General features: G+C 35.0%; 2 protein-coding genes across 2 annotated transcripts in view; one reads left to right on the forward strand and one right to left on the reverse strand.

Annotated features, from left to right (window-relative positions):
- Positions 1 to 10,035, reverse strand: part of LOC100372964 (centrosomal P4.1-associated protein-like) — a 56,763-nt gene extending 46,728 nt beyond the window's left edge. The window contains exons 1-5 of the mRNA XM_085491330.1: positions 9,952 to 10,035; positions 9,712 to 9,797; positions 7,198 to 7,644; positions 1,152 to 1,352; positions 799 to 953 (exon numbers count right to left, since the gene is read on the reverse strand). Of these exons, the coding sequence (XP_085347456.1) occupies positions 799 to 953; positions 1,152 to 1,352; positions 7,198 to 7,567 (726 nt within the window). The 5' untranslated portion in view covers positions 7,568 to 7,644; positions 9,712 to 9,797; positions 9,952 to 10,035. The remainder of the gene's footprint in view (positions 1 to 798; positions 954 to 1,151; positions 1,353 to 7,197; positions 7,645 to 9,711; positions 9,798 to 9,951) is intronic.
- A 207-nt stretch (positions 10,036 to 10,242) lies between these two features.
- Positions 10,243 to 18,143, forward strand: LOC102803331 (uncharacterized). The gene is made up of 4 exons (XM_085491331.1): positions 10,243 to 10,976; positions 12,489 to 12,603; positions 14,110 to 14,255; positions 16,942 to 18,143. Exons 1-4 carry the CDS (start codon positions 10,606 to 10,608, stop codon positions 17,129 to 17,131), a joined length of 822 nt encoding a protein of 273 aa, XP_085347457.1. The 5' UTR covers positions 10,243 to 10,605; the 3' UTR covers positions 17,132 to 18,143.
- Positions 18,144 to 18,786: the final 643 nt, after the last annotated feature.

Below are 18,786 nucleotides of genomic sequence, written 5' to 3' on the forward strand. Positions count from 1 at the left end.
CTCCTTTACTTTGTACTTTTTTTTATGATCACTACTTATAGTGAAGATTTAGAATGCGAAACGAGATTGTATGCAGGTAGGGCGAGCAATTAAAATAACGGTAAAGGACGGCAACGTAACGATCCCTATCATAGCAGCATTTACTGAGTAGACACCATGTTAAATATCAACATCATTCAACAAACATACAGTTCTAGACATTCTTAGACACAGTCTATAATGAAACCATGGCAACATAGTGTTCAGTGTTACACAATGTGACACATTTTTTCACCCACACATATCCATTCATTTCAAAAAGGTAAACAGATAATGAAGACGAACTTTCAAACCTTGTACACACAATTTACTTGAGTGTAAAAGTCATTTAACGATGAAATGTTAGATTATAATTAATTAACATAAATTATTTGATACTTGATATTTGAATTTTTCATGTTCAGACAGGTTTATAGTTGGTAATAGCATTGTTCATGAACTGAACTTTATTCAATCCACACTTGTATGTGATTGTTACATCCTAGCTTTTACAGTAATCTACTGTACTAGAAAGAACACTGGCGTGAGTAGAGCAGCAGAAAAAGAGGTTGAAATGTCAGGAGTGGAAGACCAACGTATTTAGGTGACTAGAGTGGAAAACCTAGTGGTGGTGTGGACACAGAGTCAAAGATACGAAGATTAAGGTGACTAGAGGGAGTATCAGACCTGGAGGTTGAGAGGACTAGAGTTTAAGACCTGGAGGTTGAGGGGACTAATTATTATCTGTATTATACCTTGATATACATCTAGATAACTCACCTGTGCTGGGTACTGATGTAAGACATCATCTTGCACTGGAGGAAATAAACCTTTAGCACCACCAGAAGCAGCATTGGCAAGAATATGAGGTATTGTACTAGGGTTCTGTGATGATAACTGTGTTGGTTTATGAGATGATTGAGAACTAGAAGAACCTGTAAAATATCAAGATAGCATCAAACCCTTGAAGCAAGAAAGGAGGAAAACATTGATAGATAAAATGTCACAGAATGCTATCAACTTGTATTTTTGATCTGGGAAATATAATAAGCTTAACATGACAAAAGTTGCTATATAACATTGGGAATAATTGCAGAAAGTGACAAAATGAGTGTACAAAGCATTTTTCTTACCTCCCCATTGTATCTGTCGTTGTAATGCTATCATACTTTTTACTCTCTCTTGTTCATTTTTAAATTGCTCTAGCTGATCTTTTTGTTGCCGTAGTAATTTGTCCTGTTGTTCTTGTTGCCACTGTTTCAGCTGCTTAAATCTCTGTAATAATTTAGCTTGCTCTTTGGAAGCCTGGTGTTCTAGAACATCTATACTTGTATCTGTAGTCAGAAGAAATTAGATCACTATATATAATCCCACAATATTTTTTCCTAGGTTGATGTCAGCAGAAACAAGTGATTGCCAGAGTTTTGATTCAATCTGAGCCACAGATGAGAATTGATGCTACCGGCTACTAACGGTAATCAAGAGTTCCATGTTCCGAAAAATGTGACTGCGAAGTGCTGAAAGTGGAACTATCATTGCATGTGCACCATATGCTAATTTTATCAACACCTATGTTCTTTTTCACATGAACGCTTTACATGCGCTATGTAACGATTCTGTTCATTCATGATATTTGCTCAAATATATATATATATATCTTTTTTTGAAGAATTGAATTACTGAATTATAATTCTGAAAATTTACACACAAGCTTGCTGAAATGAACCAATTTAACCAAAATTTGTAGTTAATACACCGTGCATGCAGGCTGTGCATATGATATGCATTTTTGATCTGTCTTGTATTATGCCACACTGTGGAGATGCACATCATGCATACAATAATGAGAACTCACCAAACTGACAACTGAGTAGACAGAGGAGTTCCTGGAATTTGTCATGTTAAAGTTTATATATGATTTGTCATCAGCCTGAGCAGTAAACAATCATGATCTTGTCTGAATGACCATGTGTTATTATTTTATCACATCAAATAGACATCTACCATGCACAATCACATCTACCATGTACAATACAATCACATCTACCATGTACAATCACATCTACCATGTACAATCACATCTACCATGTACAATCACATCTGCCATGTACAATCACATCTACCATGTACAATCACATCTACCATGTACAATCACATCTACCATGTACAATCACATCTACCATGTACAATCACATCTGCCATGTACAATCACATCTGCCATGTACAATCACATATACCATGTACAATCACATCTACCATACATACATCACACCCGCTCTCCTACAAAATAACACTTATATTTGAAGTATGCAATATTTTATTTCATGTATTATAACAAGTGATACATTTAATACTCGATAGTAAACATACATTGTTTGCTGAAAAAACTGCAAAATACACACAGTAAATGTTACTTTCAGCCACAGTTACTCTTAACTATGCAATCAGAAATTACAGTATCGCATCAGTCTCTGCTACTCGTTGATCAATACGATCATTGCACTACCTTCATGCATGCATAATTTGCAGTATCCTCGTAATAACCCTGATATTATTCATTTTCATTATTGCTTTTATTTTGTTTCATATAACAAGTTATTGAAGTGTTAATAAAATGTGTCAATTCCAGTAACAAATCTAAGACGATACTTATACTGATATCGTATTAAATAATTTTTGAAATACAAGCAGGCAATCCCCTACTAAAAGTTGTCTTCAAAATAAAATGTACAAAATGGAGTACTTGCATTCACACTTATTCAGTTACAGATGAGGGTCTCATAGTCAAACAAACAGCAGCAATGCAGATGCAATTGAATACCTGGTTGAATGAGTAGTGCACACAATAGTTAGGAAGTCACGATGAGTGAAATATTGGTTTTTATCTTGCTATGACGTGTAGGAATGTTCGAATTAAAAATAAGGCCATGCTACAATAAATGGTAACTGCATTTGCTTTATTGATTCTTTAACATAGACTGATCAACAAAAACATAAGCAGGGGATATAATCAAGGGAATAAATGCACATTCAGACTTAAAGATAAAATATTATTTACATTTCTATTGATAGATACCAACTGTTATGGTGTTTACATGTGTGAACAAATTAACCAAGTGTTGACTCAGGCTAGTTCAGCTAAATCAAAGGTCTGGTCTCAACTCTGAATTCACTGTTTAACCCCGAGGTGAGATATGTGTGAACAAGATCTCAAGACTAAAACAACTTCCATTGACCCTATGTAATGTGGCTTGAAAATGTATGAATAAAAGTTAAATATAAACCGCTGCGACATATTGATAGAACACGGATTTAGTCCACTGATAAAAAATATTTACAAAGTGATATTGCCCTTGAATAGTGATGAATATTAGTGTAGAAACTACTAAACTGAGTTTTCAACTGTTGACTCGCAACGGCCATATCTGATGAATCGATTGACTGTCATGCAACTGAACACTATCTGTCATGAAACTTTGATTGTGAAAAGTTGATGTGTCAAAAAAATGTAAGCAAACTATGCCCTTCTACGTCACTAACTCGTACTCTAGTTTCATTTCAAAAACTGCATCTTTGTGGGGGTTTATGATGCGAAGAATATTGGCGAACTCATTGCAGTAAGCAATATTACTTTAGGCCAATCTCTCCGTCACTACCAAAATTAATCTTTTTAATGCCCACACATCTGTCATAGTGTTCTCAATGTTCCTATAACCGCATTTACAGAAAAAACGCTTGAGATATATTTTTATATATAGTTTCATATGTAATCGATCGTCTATACAATTCTCAAAGTTCTCATCAATTCAGAAAACTGATCAGATCCCCTTGCAACACTACAATCTTCTTCAATAAATCGTCTCCATATTTTAAAACACCAGACACAGACATTGTAAATTTATCAACCACCTGCATAAAATTTCTAAAAGGTTTGGTTACTGGATCAGCACTACTATTCAATATTTCTTGGATCATCATGTCAATATGGAATTTATTTTATTACTAACATTTTATTGTTGTCAACCAATAGAAACTATTTCTAAGGATGCAATAAATTTATTATTATTATTATTATTATTTCTGATAATATTCCCACCCTATGCAATACAATAAACCTACAGTACTTCTGAACATTTCGGTTATAAACTACCACAGGTAATCAGATCAAATAATTTAGGTAAATAATGATAATGAATGTTTGCACTGATTGGTTAGCTTTCCACGTCATGTTGGGACAGTGGGCGTATTTCAGTGATGTAGGATGATGTGTTGCTATCATTTTTTGTCAGTTTGTAACTGTTGCACACAGTCAATGAAATGATGTAAGCTGACCTTTGAACCCAGATAAAAAAGCCAGTTTGGGGAAGGACTAGAACACCAGTGTTTTACACATGTAACCCCCCCTCCCTACCTTGAGATCAATAGCTGACATACTGACTTGTCTTTGCATGTAGCGTCTCCCTATTATTCTTTTTATATTCATGAACAAAGACTGAAAACCAGCAGTGACACATGTAGCTACTATAATATGAAGACACAACAGCATAACTTCAGTGCCAATGGTGAAATACTTTGAGATTTGGCTACAAGTCTTTTTCACCACCAATGACATTTAAAAATATGTCATTCACACAAAAAGGAAAATTCATCATCAGTGTAGCATATTTTAATTTGTTATATGAATATTGTGATTATTTATGTTAACTTTTTTATGTTGATTCACCATAATCAAGTCATCATGACTACCAATACATCTATTTCACCCTCAGTGGAAGCCCAGTTTTAGTTAGGGGAATATTGTTGGCCTTAACTTCTATCTGGTCAAGTCAATGTAAAAGTACATGTAGCTGGCAGGATAAGGGTTTAATAAGTGAAGCACACAAAAACTAAAACAAGTGCTGTTTTAGAACACATGGCGAAACCATTCACTGTTTGAATTGTCTTGCAAAGTGAGAAAACTCCACCCACTATTGCCTAACAATCACAATGTCATTATCTATGTATATTAGACTATCCATTAAAAAGATTGAGTGAGTTTAAGCCAGATAATCTTCTACCAAATTGCCAAGAGATTATTTTGTATAGAGCAATGACATTTTTTCTCCCTTTCAGAATTTGATTCTTTTTGCTAAAAGTTTGCATTTCCAAGGCATTCACTTTCACCGAAAGAGTGTATTCAACTACAGTGCAAACAACTTATTCTATTTTTATTTCTACCCACCCCTAAAAATAATAGTTCCAGCTTTTAGGTGCCACACTCATAGTGCAAACTAGGACGCTTACTATAGTTTTGTTTATTCAGTGATTCTGCCTCATTTACAATCAATGCAAACACTTAAAATGGTTGAAATAGTGGTTGTATCGCCCTTGTTCGATCATCATACATAAACGACCTTCAAGCTAAACTAGGTTAGCACCAGTTTTGATTATAACTTAGATAGCCAAGAAAAAATAATGTTCCCCACTAGCAACAAAGCGAGTTTTGCATACTAGAGAAGAGTCACAGTAAAGACAGTACAGTGGCAGAATAATACCTGGGCCAACTCCCCTTCACCAGTCACCAACAGTGAATTACTTTTAGATTTGGTGACAATGCATTATACCATTTTTATCACTAGGGCAAATATTGGTAACCAACTATGAATTACTCTTAGAAAATAGGCATCATTTAAAAACATAACATATTTTTACTAATTTTTGATAAGTTGAATGTAAAATATAGAAAAAAAGGTATTATCACTGAATTTTATTTTCACTGATTCAACCCTTCTGCGAAAATAGTTCCAACTTTATAGTATTAAAAGCACATCTCTAATAGAAGTGCATATCATTAAAATATTACTTATTTCAACCATAGTAATGTAGAAATGTCAATACTACAGCAATAAATATTGAAATTATGACCATGAGAAGTGAGGTTTGCCTGAAATACCTGTTATTTTGAAGTTAAAGCATTGTACCTTTAACATAATCTGTTAAACCCGAAGTGAAAATTATTAAACATAATTTTAGATACATGTACAAGTATATGTATAATCTGACCTCATTCAAGGTCAGCTACTTGTGATCATGTTTGAAGAAATTCAAACTGTAATAAAAATACACCTTGATGGCCAAGTTTAATTCTGACTTCAGTCAAGTGTGAATAACACGAGTGGATGCCATCAGAGAGAGACCATGTGTTGAATAGGATTCATTAGTACATCATACATAGCGCTTGTATAAGCACTGATAGAATCTTCTACCACCATGCCTTAATGAAACAAACTTAGCTTTTGTGGGTAGTGAGAATGGCACTTCAATACATGAATGTACCGCCTTTGTGTCTATACTGTACATGGTTTCACACACGACCTTGGGAAAAAACAGGTAAGCACTTGCCAATCGGGAGATAGTAAACAGTATAAAAAAACACATGCATAGCTGTGAAATAAACTGACGATCACTAATAATATTAATAAAGTTCTGATTTTCCTGTTAAGTTAACTATGTTCTAAGAGAGAATTGGCACTCAGGTGAGAAGGAGGCATTTATAGAAACTCAACAAAACAACCCACATAAAGATTCATTAACTACTTCTATTCAGTATTTAGTGACAGCTTAAACACAATATACCCTCATCAAGTTAATTGTTTTAGTTCTGCATCAAATGAGAGAAAATGAACAGGATTTCATCGCAAGTCAGTTAACAGAACTATAAAGCATACATAAAAGATTATGAATATCCCTCTCAAAGCATATTTTATGCAACTTGTGAGTGGCAGAGTCTCAAAATGCAATGCACCATTTTTTTTACATTTTTTCCCCAGCATAGACTACATTCTTGCACAGCAAGTGGGTAATTTTGTTCTTACACACATCATAGTATGATTGAATTCCTGATTAGTCCTCCTCACATGGCATGAATGTGGGGAATAACAATCCTCAGTTTAATTCTACTGATCACCTAAAACCAAGAATTCAATGCTTTCAATACACTCTTTTGTCAAGTATATTTCAATTACCCAGATTTTAGCAGACACCTACTTGAGGGCCATTGTCCCCAAGGTTAGTCACACACCAATCTCTCCAATCTTCAGTCATGTGAACTTCACATTACCATATACTATATACCAGCGCACCCATGCTACAACTAGAATCGATTTGAATGGAACAATCTTGCATGGCATTATCACTTACCTAATTTGGGAGATGCTATCTTTTCTTGAAATTCTTTATTAAAGAACTGCGGTAAAGCTCCTTGAAAATTATCACTCGCGTCATAGTCCGTATGAGTTTCGATATTCACATCCATGCTGAGAGGTTCGTGTTTTGAGTTAATGTCCACTTGTTTTGGCAACAAGTTTACTTCTTGTCCTGAGTTTGTATGCACATGTGACAAATCTTTCGTTGGCATTGTAGATAAAGTAGGGGGGTTAAAATCCAATACTACACCAGCTCGGCTATTTGAAGTCCACCTGGATGATGAAGTAATAAATCCTGAAGGTATACATGATGTAGCTACTGGCATCCTACTAAGGTTATCTTGGCCAGTGTCTTCTGATTCCATCTTAATTAGAGCATTATGCCAATATTATGTCAGCTTTGTTCAGTTTTCATCAAGCTACTATGTCTATGGGTAAACTCCTGCAAAATAAAAAAAAGCATGTCCAGTCAGACCCCTACACACACACAACACATGGAACACACAGTTATGACTTAGCATGTGAATGTATACTATGCACCAATGAGTTCATGGTTCCTATCTCTATTCAATATTACTTTTGTCTACATGCATCAACAGTTATTCAATAGCCAAGAACGAGAAAGAAAGATCACCTTAGTTTTCTTTTGAAATAAATGTTACTGATGCATTTCATAGCTACACAAAGTACAATAAAGGTCATAATAGAATTACAAATAGGCTCTAACATAACAACAACAACAACACTAATAATAATGATAAATGATAAAACAAGTAAATCAGTCCAATTTGTATTTCATTATTAAAACAATGAAATAGTACAGCACAGTGATTGTGAATTAATTATCAATATTAAGGACTTAGCCCAGTACCAGTCACCAATGGTGAATTACATTTAGATCAGGCTATATGTACTTTCACTATCAATGAATAAGACCAAACCAACAATTTCTGCCAAAGGAAACATCTAAACCATATTTTTACCAACATTGTCATTTGATTCTTATCATATGGTTATTTTTCTAATTTAAATTGATTTTATTAGAAATACTTATATGTACATTGCATTACCCTGCATCTCCTGATACATCGTTAAATGTTAAAAAATCACAAAAAAGGAGTTCACAACATCAAGTGTCAATTTGAATCAAACAAACTATAAATGTAGCAGGGTTTAATTTACACAGACACAACGACACTAATAAACTGAAATATTTACACATTATTGTGAGACCTACTCCGACAGTTTGGCACCAGTTCACAAAAAGGTTAAGAGATACAAGGTAGTTTGGGCAACAACATGTCTGCAAGTGAGACTAGACTGCATTTTCATTCATATCTTGATGCCGACAATTGACAAATATAACTACTACATCTGATATAATAAACTTCAAGTATATCAAACTCTACCAGCCTGTCTACATCTTTCACTGACAGGGTAAGTTCATTTTGATAATCTCAAACTGGTCCTAAGTTCAATTGTGGACCTACAATCCCTGCAGCTGTGGTTAAAGACCAAGAGATTACACTGGATTTACCGGTATGTACATATCATTGAAAGATAACAGTGTGAACTCAGCAATAGACATAGTATTAGCAGTGCTGTGACATGTGTAATTACTTCACAGACTCAGTAAAGCTGATCAGCCACTGGGCATCTTACAAGTCATTGAAATTTCTATTATACTGAAACAAAACGCATTTAAACACAAACTAGGGGTAACAAAAGATCCTGGATAAATAAATTAATGAAGATCAGTTAAATCTATTGTGCTTAATATTTTTAACAGCTAAAGCCTTTATAAATCGGTGAAAATCATAGTTAAATTTACACATACTCAGTCAAACAGTTCCTGCAGCCACTTTGTGCTATCGTAGTGACAGCTACATGTAATATGTATGCAAGATTATTTTTTTTGACAATTTTATGTTTGTGAGTGTTCAATGTGTACCTAAAAAGATCAATTCTTGAACTAAATGCTGCACTTTGCATGGCATACCCAGGACGCAACTCTACACTGTCAAATGTGTTGACTTCTTTATAACAACATGCCCTGGTAACTTAATGCCACAAGGAAAACTGAACCTCTTTGAAATACCGTAAACGAGAAAGTTCACAGTACATGAACATTTACACTACAGTCTACACCAGTGACCCTATGGCTCCCAGATATTAAGTTTTTTTTCCTCGGCAAGTCAGAAGCGTTTACTTTAAAAATCAGCGACGTGCAAGTCTCTTTTTAGATCCATGGTTAAACAGAGGTAATACCAGTAGCAATTCGCGGTACGACCATAACGTAGCGGTTCAATACACGGCAACATACGGGTAGCGACTACACGAGTCCAACTTTTATTATCATAAGAGAGATCCGCTGTGTAAGTTATACTCAATGAAGTTTGATGCATACTTTACAATTACAACTTTTTATACGTAAACACTGAACAACATAATTATTTAAGTAATATGTGTGCACTGGTCATTTGTCCCAAACATAAGCTTACGACATTACCTTGCGTCGGGAGGAGGTATCTCGGCAGTGAAGCCGGGCAGTGAAGTACCACAATAGTCCAACGCTGGGTTAGATTCGTAACGGCTCTGTAAAAGTTAACTTACAGTTACACGCGACTCCGACAATTGACTTGTATGCAACAAAATATATGGATATGTCGTAAACAGTTAAATAAGTACGCAACACAGGCGACAGCTTAAGATTTCACACTAGATCAAATCACAGATATGTACATTTTACCTGCGTAATTAGCATTCAAATGTCTGCACACGGTTTCAGTGTAAACACGCACCACGCCGCGCCATTTTTCAACTTGCGACCTTTGAACCTCTCACAAGTTTTGAATGCTGCATCGCATTTGGTAGTTTAAATTTATCATCTAATTTCTCAAATGACAGGTACAATTAAATTATAATTTAATATATACAATAATATGCAAATAATCTCCCCCAAAAAGTGAGAAATCTGAGTTGGCATTAAGTTTTGCTCAACAAAAAAAAACATTCTTCTGAACGAGGGTAACCCAATGACCTCTTGTTTCTCGTAAGGGGTGGCGCTGTTCAAGAAAAACTTCTTCAGCTTCGTTTGACGTTTTCCATCGAAAGAAACTTCTCGGGTCTTCCATGGATGATGTAATCAAGAAACGCTGGTTGGGAAATGTCGACATTGTGTTTGTGACTTGAATTATTTCTCGTATCGTATCGTTTGCACCAGCATTTCACAGGTCGTCACGGGGAGTGGTCCAGTGCACGTCACACCCAGAATTTCTGTTTGTTTAACAAATAATTCTACCGGTCTTGAGACGTTGCCAGGGAGACTTCAGTTTCTATGGAGGTTGTCATCTTGGATAAATGGTGTTGAAGTTCGACTATTTTGAGCGTTTCCCAATCTTGCATGAACGTTACCATGGTAACAAATGTGTCCGACGAGCAAGGTGTTGACGCATTAACTAATAGGTCTCACCTTAGCACCACTCCGTTAAATGATGAGTCCCAAATCGCGTCAAACATACTAAAAATTGTGATGAGGACGGACCCCATCCTTGCTTCTTGTCTTTTGTGCGAGATACAAAGGTCGACAAACTTTCGCAACAATTTTAAGAGATTCATGTTTGATGGACGAATTAGTGAAATAACTCATTCAACATTTGAAGTTGTCAAATATAACTGCAATCGGAGAACAGCTAACGATAAATTGGTTTTGCTACTAAGACCGAGTAAAGATGTTGATCCAAGGACGTTCCGAATAGGCCAAGATTTGACATGGTATGGGAAACTGTAAATTTATGCTGCAGATATGCAGAAAGTCTCGTATATTACTTTTACTAATATTTAAAGTTTGATCACAATCCCGCTGTGGTTTGATGAAGTCATGGAGTTGTCAACTCAAATTTGATCATATTAATTTTAGTTGTTATTGGCAAAGTAATAATTGGTTTGGTAACTTTATATTATAAGGTACATATGACCTGGGTGATTATACAGTGGTTAACATGTTCACCCTGCATCTTGGAGCTTCTGGGTTCAATTTCTGGAGTAGATTGTAAATCAGAGTATAGTCTGCCATGCCTTCCAATCTGTCATTGACAGATTGTTCCAAACACTTAAACAGCAACATTGCTAGCTAAGTTGCTGACTGATTTGCTATATGTGAATCTTGAGATTGTTACGTGATTGGACAAGTTGGGTCAACAACATGGAACATCATTCTTAATAGTGGGGTCCTTGAACACGTTGAATATAAATAAAAGGGCATGATGCAATTGCCTTGCAGTTTTTTTCATTCAGTCATATGAATTGATATATTATTAATACATGGCAACATAAAGTCATTTTCCAAACAGAATGTATGTACTGACATAATCTGAAATGTCAGGACACAGTTGCTAGTGTGTCTAGTGCTTATAACACTCATAAATTTATGCCTGACTGGTTCTAATCATGTAACTGTCACCAGACATCCATAGCAAACTAGTCAGCAATGTTTCTGTTTTGGTATGTGGAACAATGTGACAGTGACAGTGGCACATTGATTCAGGGTAGATTCCTGGAGCCAACTGTTCACTCAGCAGTATAAATCTAAGCACAGTCTGCCCTGCCTTCAAAACACATGGTATTAGGTTTGAGAGACTGATTTGCAAACATGCACTTAAGACAGCAGTGACCCCAATGTTTAGAAATGTCGCCTGTCACGAAAATATTAAAACAAAAAATCTTTATAAATTATACTACGAATAAACATAAACATCCAGGTTTGATTTATAATTAGCTATCACACAATTTCAGTAATATACAGTTGTACATTGAGGCAAACTGAATATTATTCTTCAGCAATGGCAATCTTTTTTTAAATTGCATGAAACACCTGCTCAGTAATGTGGTTGTGAATGTGTGAAACCATTCTTTGCATATAAAAATGTTCATTTTTATAGAGGTGTTCTGTTAATAGGGGACTCTTTCATAAGCAATTAATTGTACCACAGTTGTCTCAAATTGGCCAATGGGTATATTCTAGAATTTCTGTGATTTTGTGTTGTAACCTGGTTATGGCATGATATACAAGATAAGTACTGAAAACATGCAACACATTGGCTACTAATTAAGCTTTGCATATTCACAGTGCTAATTTGATTGGCCAAAAACTCCCCAATTCGCATCAGCCTTGGTACAAATTTTGGTTTAGATCCTATAACTATCACATGATCCTAATTTAACTAGTACAGCGCTGCATTATGCATATACCGGTAGTACCGGTAATAAGTGTTTTATATTTTACAGGTCCTATCGCCTAATACCACAGATTTATATACGTCTACATTTAGAAGATAGTTTTTCCTGGTTGTCTACACTAGGAGGTGCATACTCATCTCTAGGGGACAAGTACCATCATTGTGTAAGTAAAAATTGCCTATTTTGTTATACATTTACTTATATACATGTTATACATATGTCACCGTAACGCCTTTAGTTACAGCGTGCCGTAATTTTGCATATTTTACGGGGTATTTTCATCCTACCGTATTAGGAAATGCGAATTCCAAATATGGAATGATTATGCATTCGGTCGATACTCCAGCTGTCTTCATGCTTACTTTGAGGTTTCCTCATAACAACCTTGTAGTATAACATTCATGTACTAGTATGTTACATGATGTATTTGTCTGTTTATTATAAGTTGTTTGTCTCGCTATACTATAAAATGGGGAATAATGGTCAGGATTCCTGATTCTTGTTTGTATTGTTTATTATATGACCTAATGTTTATCACATCATGCACTGTATGTACATTGTATGTTACGTAACGTATTTTGTATCCCATGACTTGTTGTAAAATGACAGGTTTTACAGTTAAGTACAACGATACAAGAATATTGCATATATATGCCTGAAGGTAGTACAGAAATCATATAAACCATAGTGGTAGTTGATGTGACCTGTGCTCATTGAAATATACTAGAATTGTTATTGACTCTTTCATGCACCATCCCCATCTATGTCTATGTTCTGTGGAGTGCATTTTAGCCCTGGAATACAAAAAGTAGAATGTAGACTGCACAGCGGTTAATTCTAACCCCTCAAAATGTATTGGAATTCTAATTTACCCCAAAGTCTATGTGGAAGACATTATATAATGCAATATATTGAATCAGGGTACTGTGTTTTCAGAATTATCACGCTGTTGGACGTTTTTAAAAAACCATGCCTCTTTGTCACTCCTTTTGATAGTAGTATAAACCAAGAAAAGACATTGAAAATGGAAATTTACACATAGCAACGTGATATAAACAGCTATTTTGTAGCAGGTTTCTTGTGCGAGCATGTCAGACCAAAAAATATATTGTGTGGTTACTGTAACCTGACCTACCCTATTTTTTACTGCCTCTTTTTGACCATATTTGAAAAAAAAAAAACGTGAAAGAATTGTGGCAGGCTTTGAATGTGATTCACAAAACTTGGTAATGTAAACAACTTCAAACATTATGACACTCATACAATCTGCAAAAACTGAAACGCAAGAAAAAATATATAGAAAAATAAATCTCTATCTACTACTCTATTTTTGAAAAGCATCTTATAGGAACCATAAAATTTGTATATTTAGCCTTATAAGCTCAAATTTACAAGAATCATTTTCAGAAGTATTTTGTTAAACCTGTTTCATCAGGAAACACCCAATTACCCTTAATAAAAAAACTGCATTGATAATTGTATGATCTACTGTAAACTATTTGAGTTTTACTGCTAGAAATTTTTAAGATTTCAGGATTTTATGGCATTTATAAAGGGAGCTGTGGAAAATTAAAGTTGTTTACAGTATTTATTTTGTAAACAAGAGATTTACTGAATTGGTCTCTAGAGGGCGCCAACACTGATTGTATATCATATCTGTTATTCAAAGTCAATGCAGGCTGGGCAGATTTCACTGAAGCAGCTGCGCTTGGCTTGGAGATTAGGTGATGAATTGTTGGAAGCAAGATCTATGTTATTCCTAGCTCAGAGTTTGATGCAAAGAGGATTTCTGAAATTAGCCAAAAATATCATCAGGTTTGTGAACTTTGTATACTATAAATACATTTTTAGTCCCCGTTCGGACGAAGTCCAAAAACGGGGACTTATAATTCGGTCTCCGTCCGTCCGTACGTGCGTTTGTGTGTCTGTGTGTCCGTGCATCCGTCCGGAGTCGTATCTCAGAATCCCTTGGACCGATTCCGTTCAATCTTTGCATGTGCCTATTACTTTATATGGGACTTATGCACATGCAGTGGTTTAGCGATTCGATTCAAAATGGCCGACTGGCAGCCATCTTGTTTTTTCAAAATGTTGTATTTTGGACATGCTTTGTCAGTTTTCATTCAAACTTGGTACATAGATTATACATGTTAGGATACATGTCCATGATGATTTATTTCACAATTGGATCAAAGATGGCCGACTGGCAGCCATCTTGTTTTTTGAAAATATCGTATTTTTGACATGCTTTGTCAGTTTTCATTCAAATTTAGTACATAGATCATACATGTTAGGATACATGTCCCCGATCGTCCGTGAGTCCCTGAGTCTGTCCGTCCGACCGTCCGTGTGTCCGTCTGTCCGTGCGTCAGTCTATGCGTCATATTTCAGAATCCTGTGGACCGATTTTGTTCATTCGTTGCATGTGCCTAGTACCTTATGTGGGACACATGCAGTGGTTTAGCGATTTGATTCAAAATGGCCGACTGGCAGCCATCTTGTTTTTTGAAAATGTTGTATTTTGGACATGCTTTGTCAGTTGTCATTCAAACTTGGTACATGTACATGGATTATACATGTTAGGATACATGTCCATGATGATTTATTTCACAATTGGATCAAAGATGGCCGACTGGCAGCCATCTTGTTTTTTGAAAATATCGTATTTTTGACATGCTTTGTCAGTTTTCATTCAAATTTAGTACATAGATCATACATGTTAGGATACATGTCCCCGATCGTCCGTGAGTTCCTGAGTCTGTCCGTCCGACCGTCCGTGTGTCCGTGCGTCAGTCTATCCAACGTCATATTTCAGAATCCTGTGGACCGATTTTGTTCATTCGTTGCATGTGCCTAGTACCTTATGTGGGACACATGCAGTGGTTTAGCGATTTGATTCAAAATGGCCGACTGGCAGCCATCTTGTTTTTTGAAAATGTTGTATTTTGGACATGCTTTGTCAGTTGTCATTCAAACTTGGTACATGGATTATACATGTTAGGATACATGTCCATGACGATTTATTTCGCAATTGGATCAAAGATGGTCGACTGGCAGGCATCTTGTTTTTGTTTTTTTATGCGGTATCTTGGACGTGTTCTGTCAGTTTTCATTCAAATTTGGCACATACATGTACTTTATACATGTTAGGATGCATGTCCATGACAATTTGTTTCAAAATCTGGTCAAGGATGGCCGATTGACAGCCATCTGACTTTTTGGCCTTACTACTATATTTCCACAATTTATGTACCATTTTCATTCGTATTTGGCACATACATCATACATATCAGTGTGTTTCATAATCAGATCAAAGATGGCTGAATAACGACTGTTTTTATTTTGGCCATATTACTATGACACAAAACACGTGTTTTGATGTAAATAAACAATCTGTTGTATACGCCACTTGGAACTCAAGTTTCAAGGACACGCTCGCGACAACCCCTCCGCTTTAATATGACGAGCACAAAGAGAACTTAACGGGGACTGTGTCATTTTCAATGACTTGTATACAGATTGATATACTATTTAGAAAAGCAAGTTTAAATACTTTTTCACAACCAAGTTTTTAGTATAGAGTTCACATAGTACAATGAAACATGTCTTAAAGTAGCAAGATGGGAAAAAAATGAGAAATAGTTTTGCGATTAGGGCATTTACCACCAGTTACTAAGCAATGTAACAATGGCAATATGTATATTTTTTGAAAGTTAGGATGTAGGAGAATACGATTGTGCACTTTTTGAATTAATATTTGTTTAGAAGATTAAGTTACCATAAACCTTAGTATTTACTATTAGTAACTAGTAACTAACAGTAACTATTATCTTACCAGTTAATAATCTTTGAAATTGGAGTGAGAGAGAACTTGAACAAGATGACATTTTTTATGTCGTTAATTTATTTAAAACCCTTTATGTGGAACGGCTTAAAAAAAATAGAAAGTGCAATATAATGTTACATAATCAGAGGTTAATTTAAAGACATTTCATCAAAATTTTATTATTATGGGATCATTAAATGATACCAAAACCGAAAAAAAAAAAATTAGGATCACCAGACAATTTTTCAAGAAACATGAGCCCAAAATGTCATGGAAAACTGATTGACACTGATTTCTATTGTTATTATTATTATTATTATTATTATTTCTTCATGTCTTGAAAATTTGCTCAGTGACACGGGATGAAGAAGTCGTATGTTATTATTGATTTAAATTCAAATATTTAAAAAAAACTAAAAAATAAATTTTAACATTTAACTGCACGTTTCTGGTAGGATTAGTTCTGCATGGGTTGTTCTCTCCCATAATGCATTTCATATACCGATATGTGCAATAACATGCTCAATAGTGCAAAATTCTAATACTGCCTTAACAAAAGTACTGGTACATGTACATTTAGAAAGTTGCCTGGTTTGTAACTTGTATATTAACAAACAAATTTATTAAGTGGGAAATGAATTATCGCCACTAATACCTGTTTTTTTGTTTTGACAGGAAGCAGTTTGAATTTTCCATGTCTGCAGCAAGCGCATATGATACAAGACTTCAAACAATGTGCAAAGGCTCTTGGCATAGACTTCGATACTTCTATGGTGTGAGAAAAGGACTGTACATAGCACCAAACAAACAAACCTCAGAGATATTGCATATAGTTGCCACAGACAATACATTGAAATCACCATGATGGTGCGATGAATGAAGTTTTATTTAAATTAAATGGAATAACAGTCAATGGGTTTGTGCTATAGATCACAATGACTGAATTGTACAGGCTCTTTGACACTGAACTAAAGGCTGACAAATTATTAGTTGAATACAGAGATGTTGGTTAATAAAACAGTATTTCCCGATTTAAAAGTTATACAATAGAAATTTGCAGGGATGGGATAATGGATTATTTTAATTCAAAACTATGATGATTTTAAAGTCTACAAATGTTTGTTGATTTTAGAAGAAGGGGTAGAGTGATGGCAATTCACCGGTATAGAATATTGGAAAATATATTTGAAAATTGTCATCACAAGTTTGATCCAAATTCACATTTTGTAGTACTAGGTATATGTGCAATGCATTGTATGAGATTAACATTTTGTACGACAGAATGATACTAAACATATTTGCAATGCATAATGGGAAAGATTACAATTTTGAACAGGTAAGAGTATCACTGAATATGTGTGCAATGCGTGATGGGAGAGACATTTCATTGAATATAATGCAAAAATATTATGATGGAAACTCGCTAAAATTTAATGAAATTGTCTTGGGGAAAAAATGTTCGGAATGATATCAGCCCATGTCGCACTAGTACTTTGTTTGGTTGTCTTGCCAACCAAAGTATTATATTAATGTGATTTATACATGCACGCTCATTGAATTAAAGATCTGTGTTTGACTGACAAATAGTATATTCTATGCTTTCAAAGTGTACACAATACAGCTTATTGCAAAGACTTTTAAGAGTATGGTAAATGTGGTGGATGTGCCTGATGAAAGGTTTTCTGATAATAAACAATATTTTACATTTAAAATACATCTGCATTTGTTTGAATTTCCCTTTATTTGGAGTAAAACTGTACTACCAACATTAACACATTAATGTTCAAAATCACTGAAGTCGCATGTGAATACCCTTCCGTTTACATCATGCGCAGAAGCATGTGTCAGAAATAAACGCAACGATTTTTTGTTGTCAATTCAAGCTGTGTTCGCATTATTATAACTACAAGCAGAAAAAGATATATAATATGGTTATCAGAGAATACTGCAAAGTATACAGTACGGCAGTACAGGATCGCAAGGAAAAATGAGTTAACAGGTCCCAAATGCCCTCAGGCAGTCATGTTGGGAGATGTGATTAAGGGGTCATTCACTTCAGCATCTCATTAATTTGTAACGACTAGGCTAATCAATAATTAGGCTAATACAATGTTTCATTGTATTCAAAACAGCTCTGTTTGTGAGTGCCCGCTTGTTATTTAAGTTAATAAAGCTGTCCAAGTTTTATAAAATTCTTACTTTTGTCATAATTAGAGAAACTGTCAGTGTCTTCACTATTTTAACATTTAGCAGTTCGTCCGTCCGTCCGTCCGTCACATTATATCAGAAGTTCATGGACCGATTTACCCCAAACTTGGTACATGGTTAATAAAAAAAAAAAAAGATTTTTTTTTGTTCAGATACATATTAGACCCCAAAATACCCTAAAAACTATCCATATATATAGGTGGAACCTTGGTTTAGAGACAATTTTGTTCTAGCATATCAACAACAGTTGATTTGTGCCTCAATACAATCACAATTCCAAATCATAGTGTATTGTGGGACAGTTATGATCAA

The sequence above is a fragment of the Saccoglossus kowalevskii genome, chromosome 16 (genome assembly GCF_978046115.1).
Source record: "Saccoglossus kowalevskii chromosome 16, keSacKowa6.1, whole genome shotgun sequence".
Classification (NCBI taxonomy): Eukaryota; Metazoa; Hemichordata; class Enteropneusta; family Harrimaniidae; genus Saccoglossus; species Saccoglossus kowalevskii.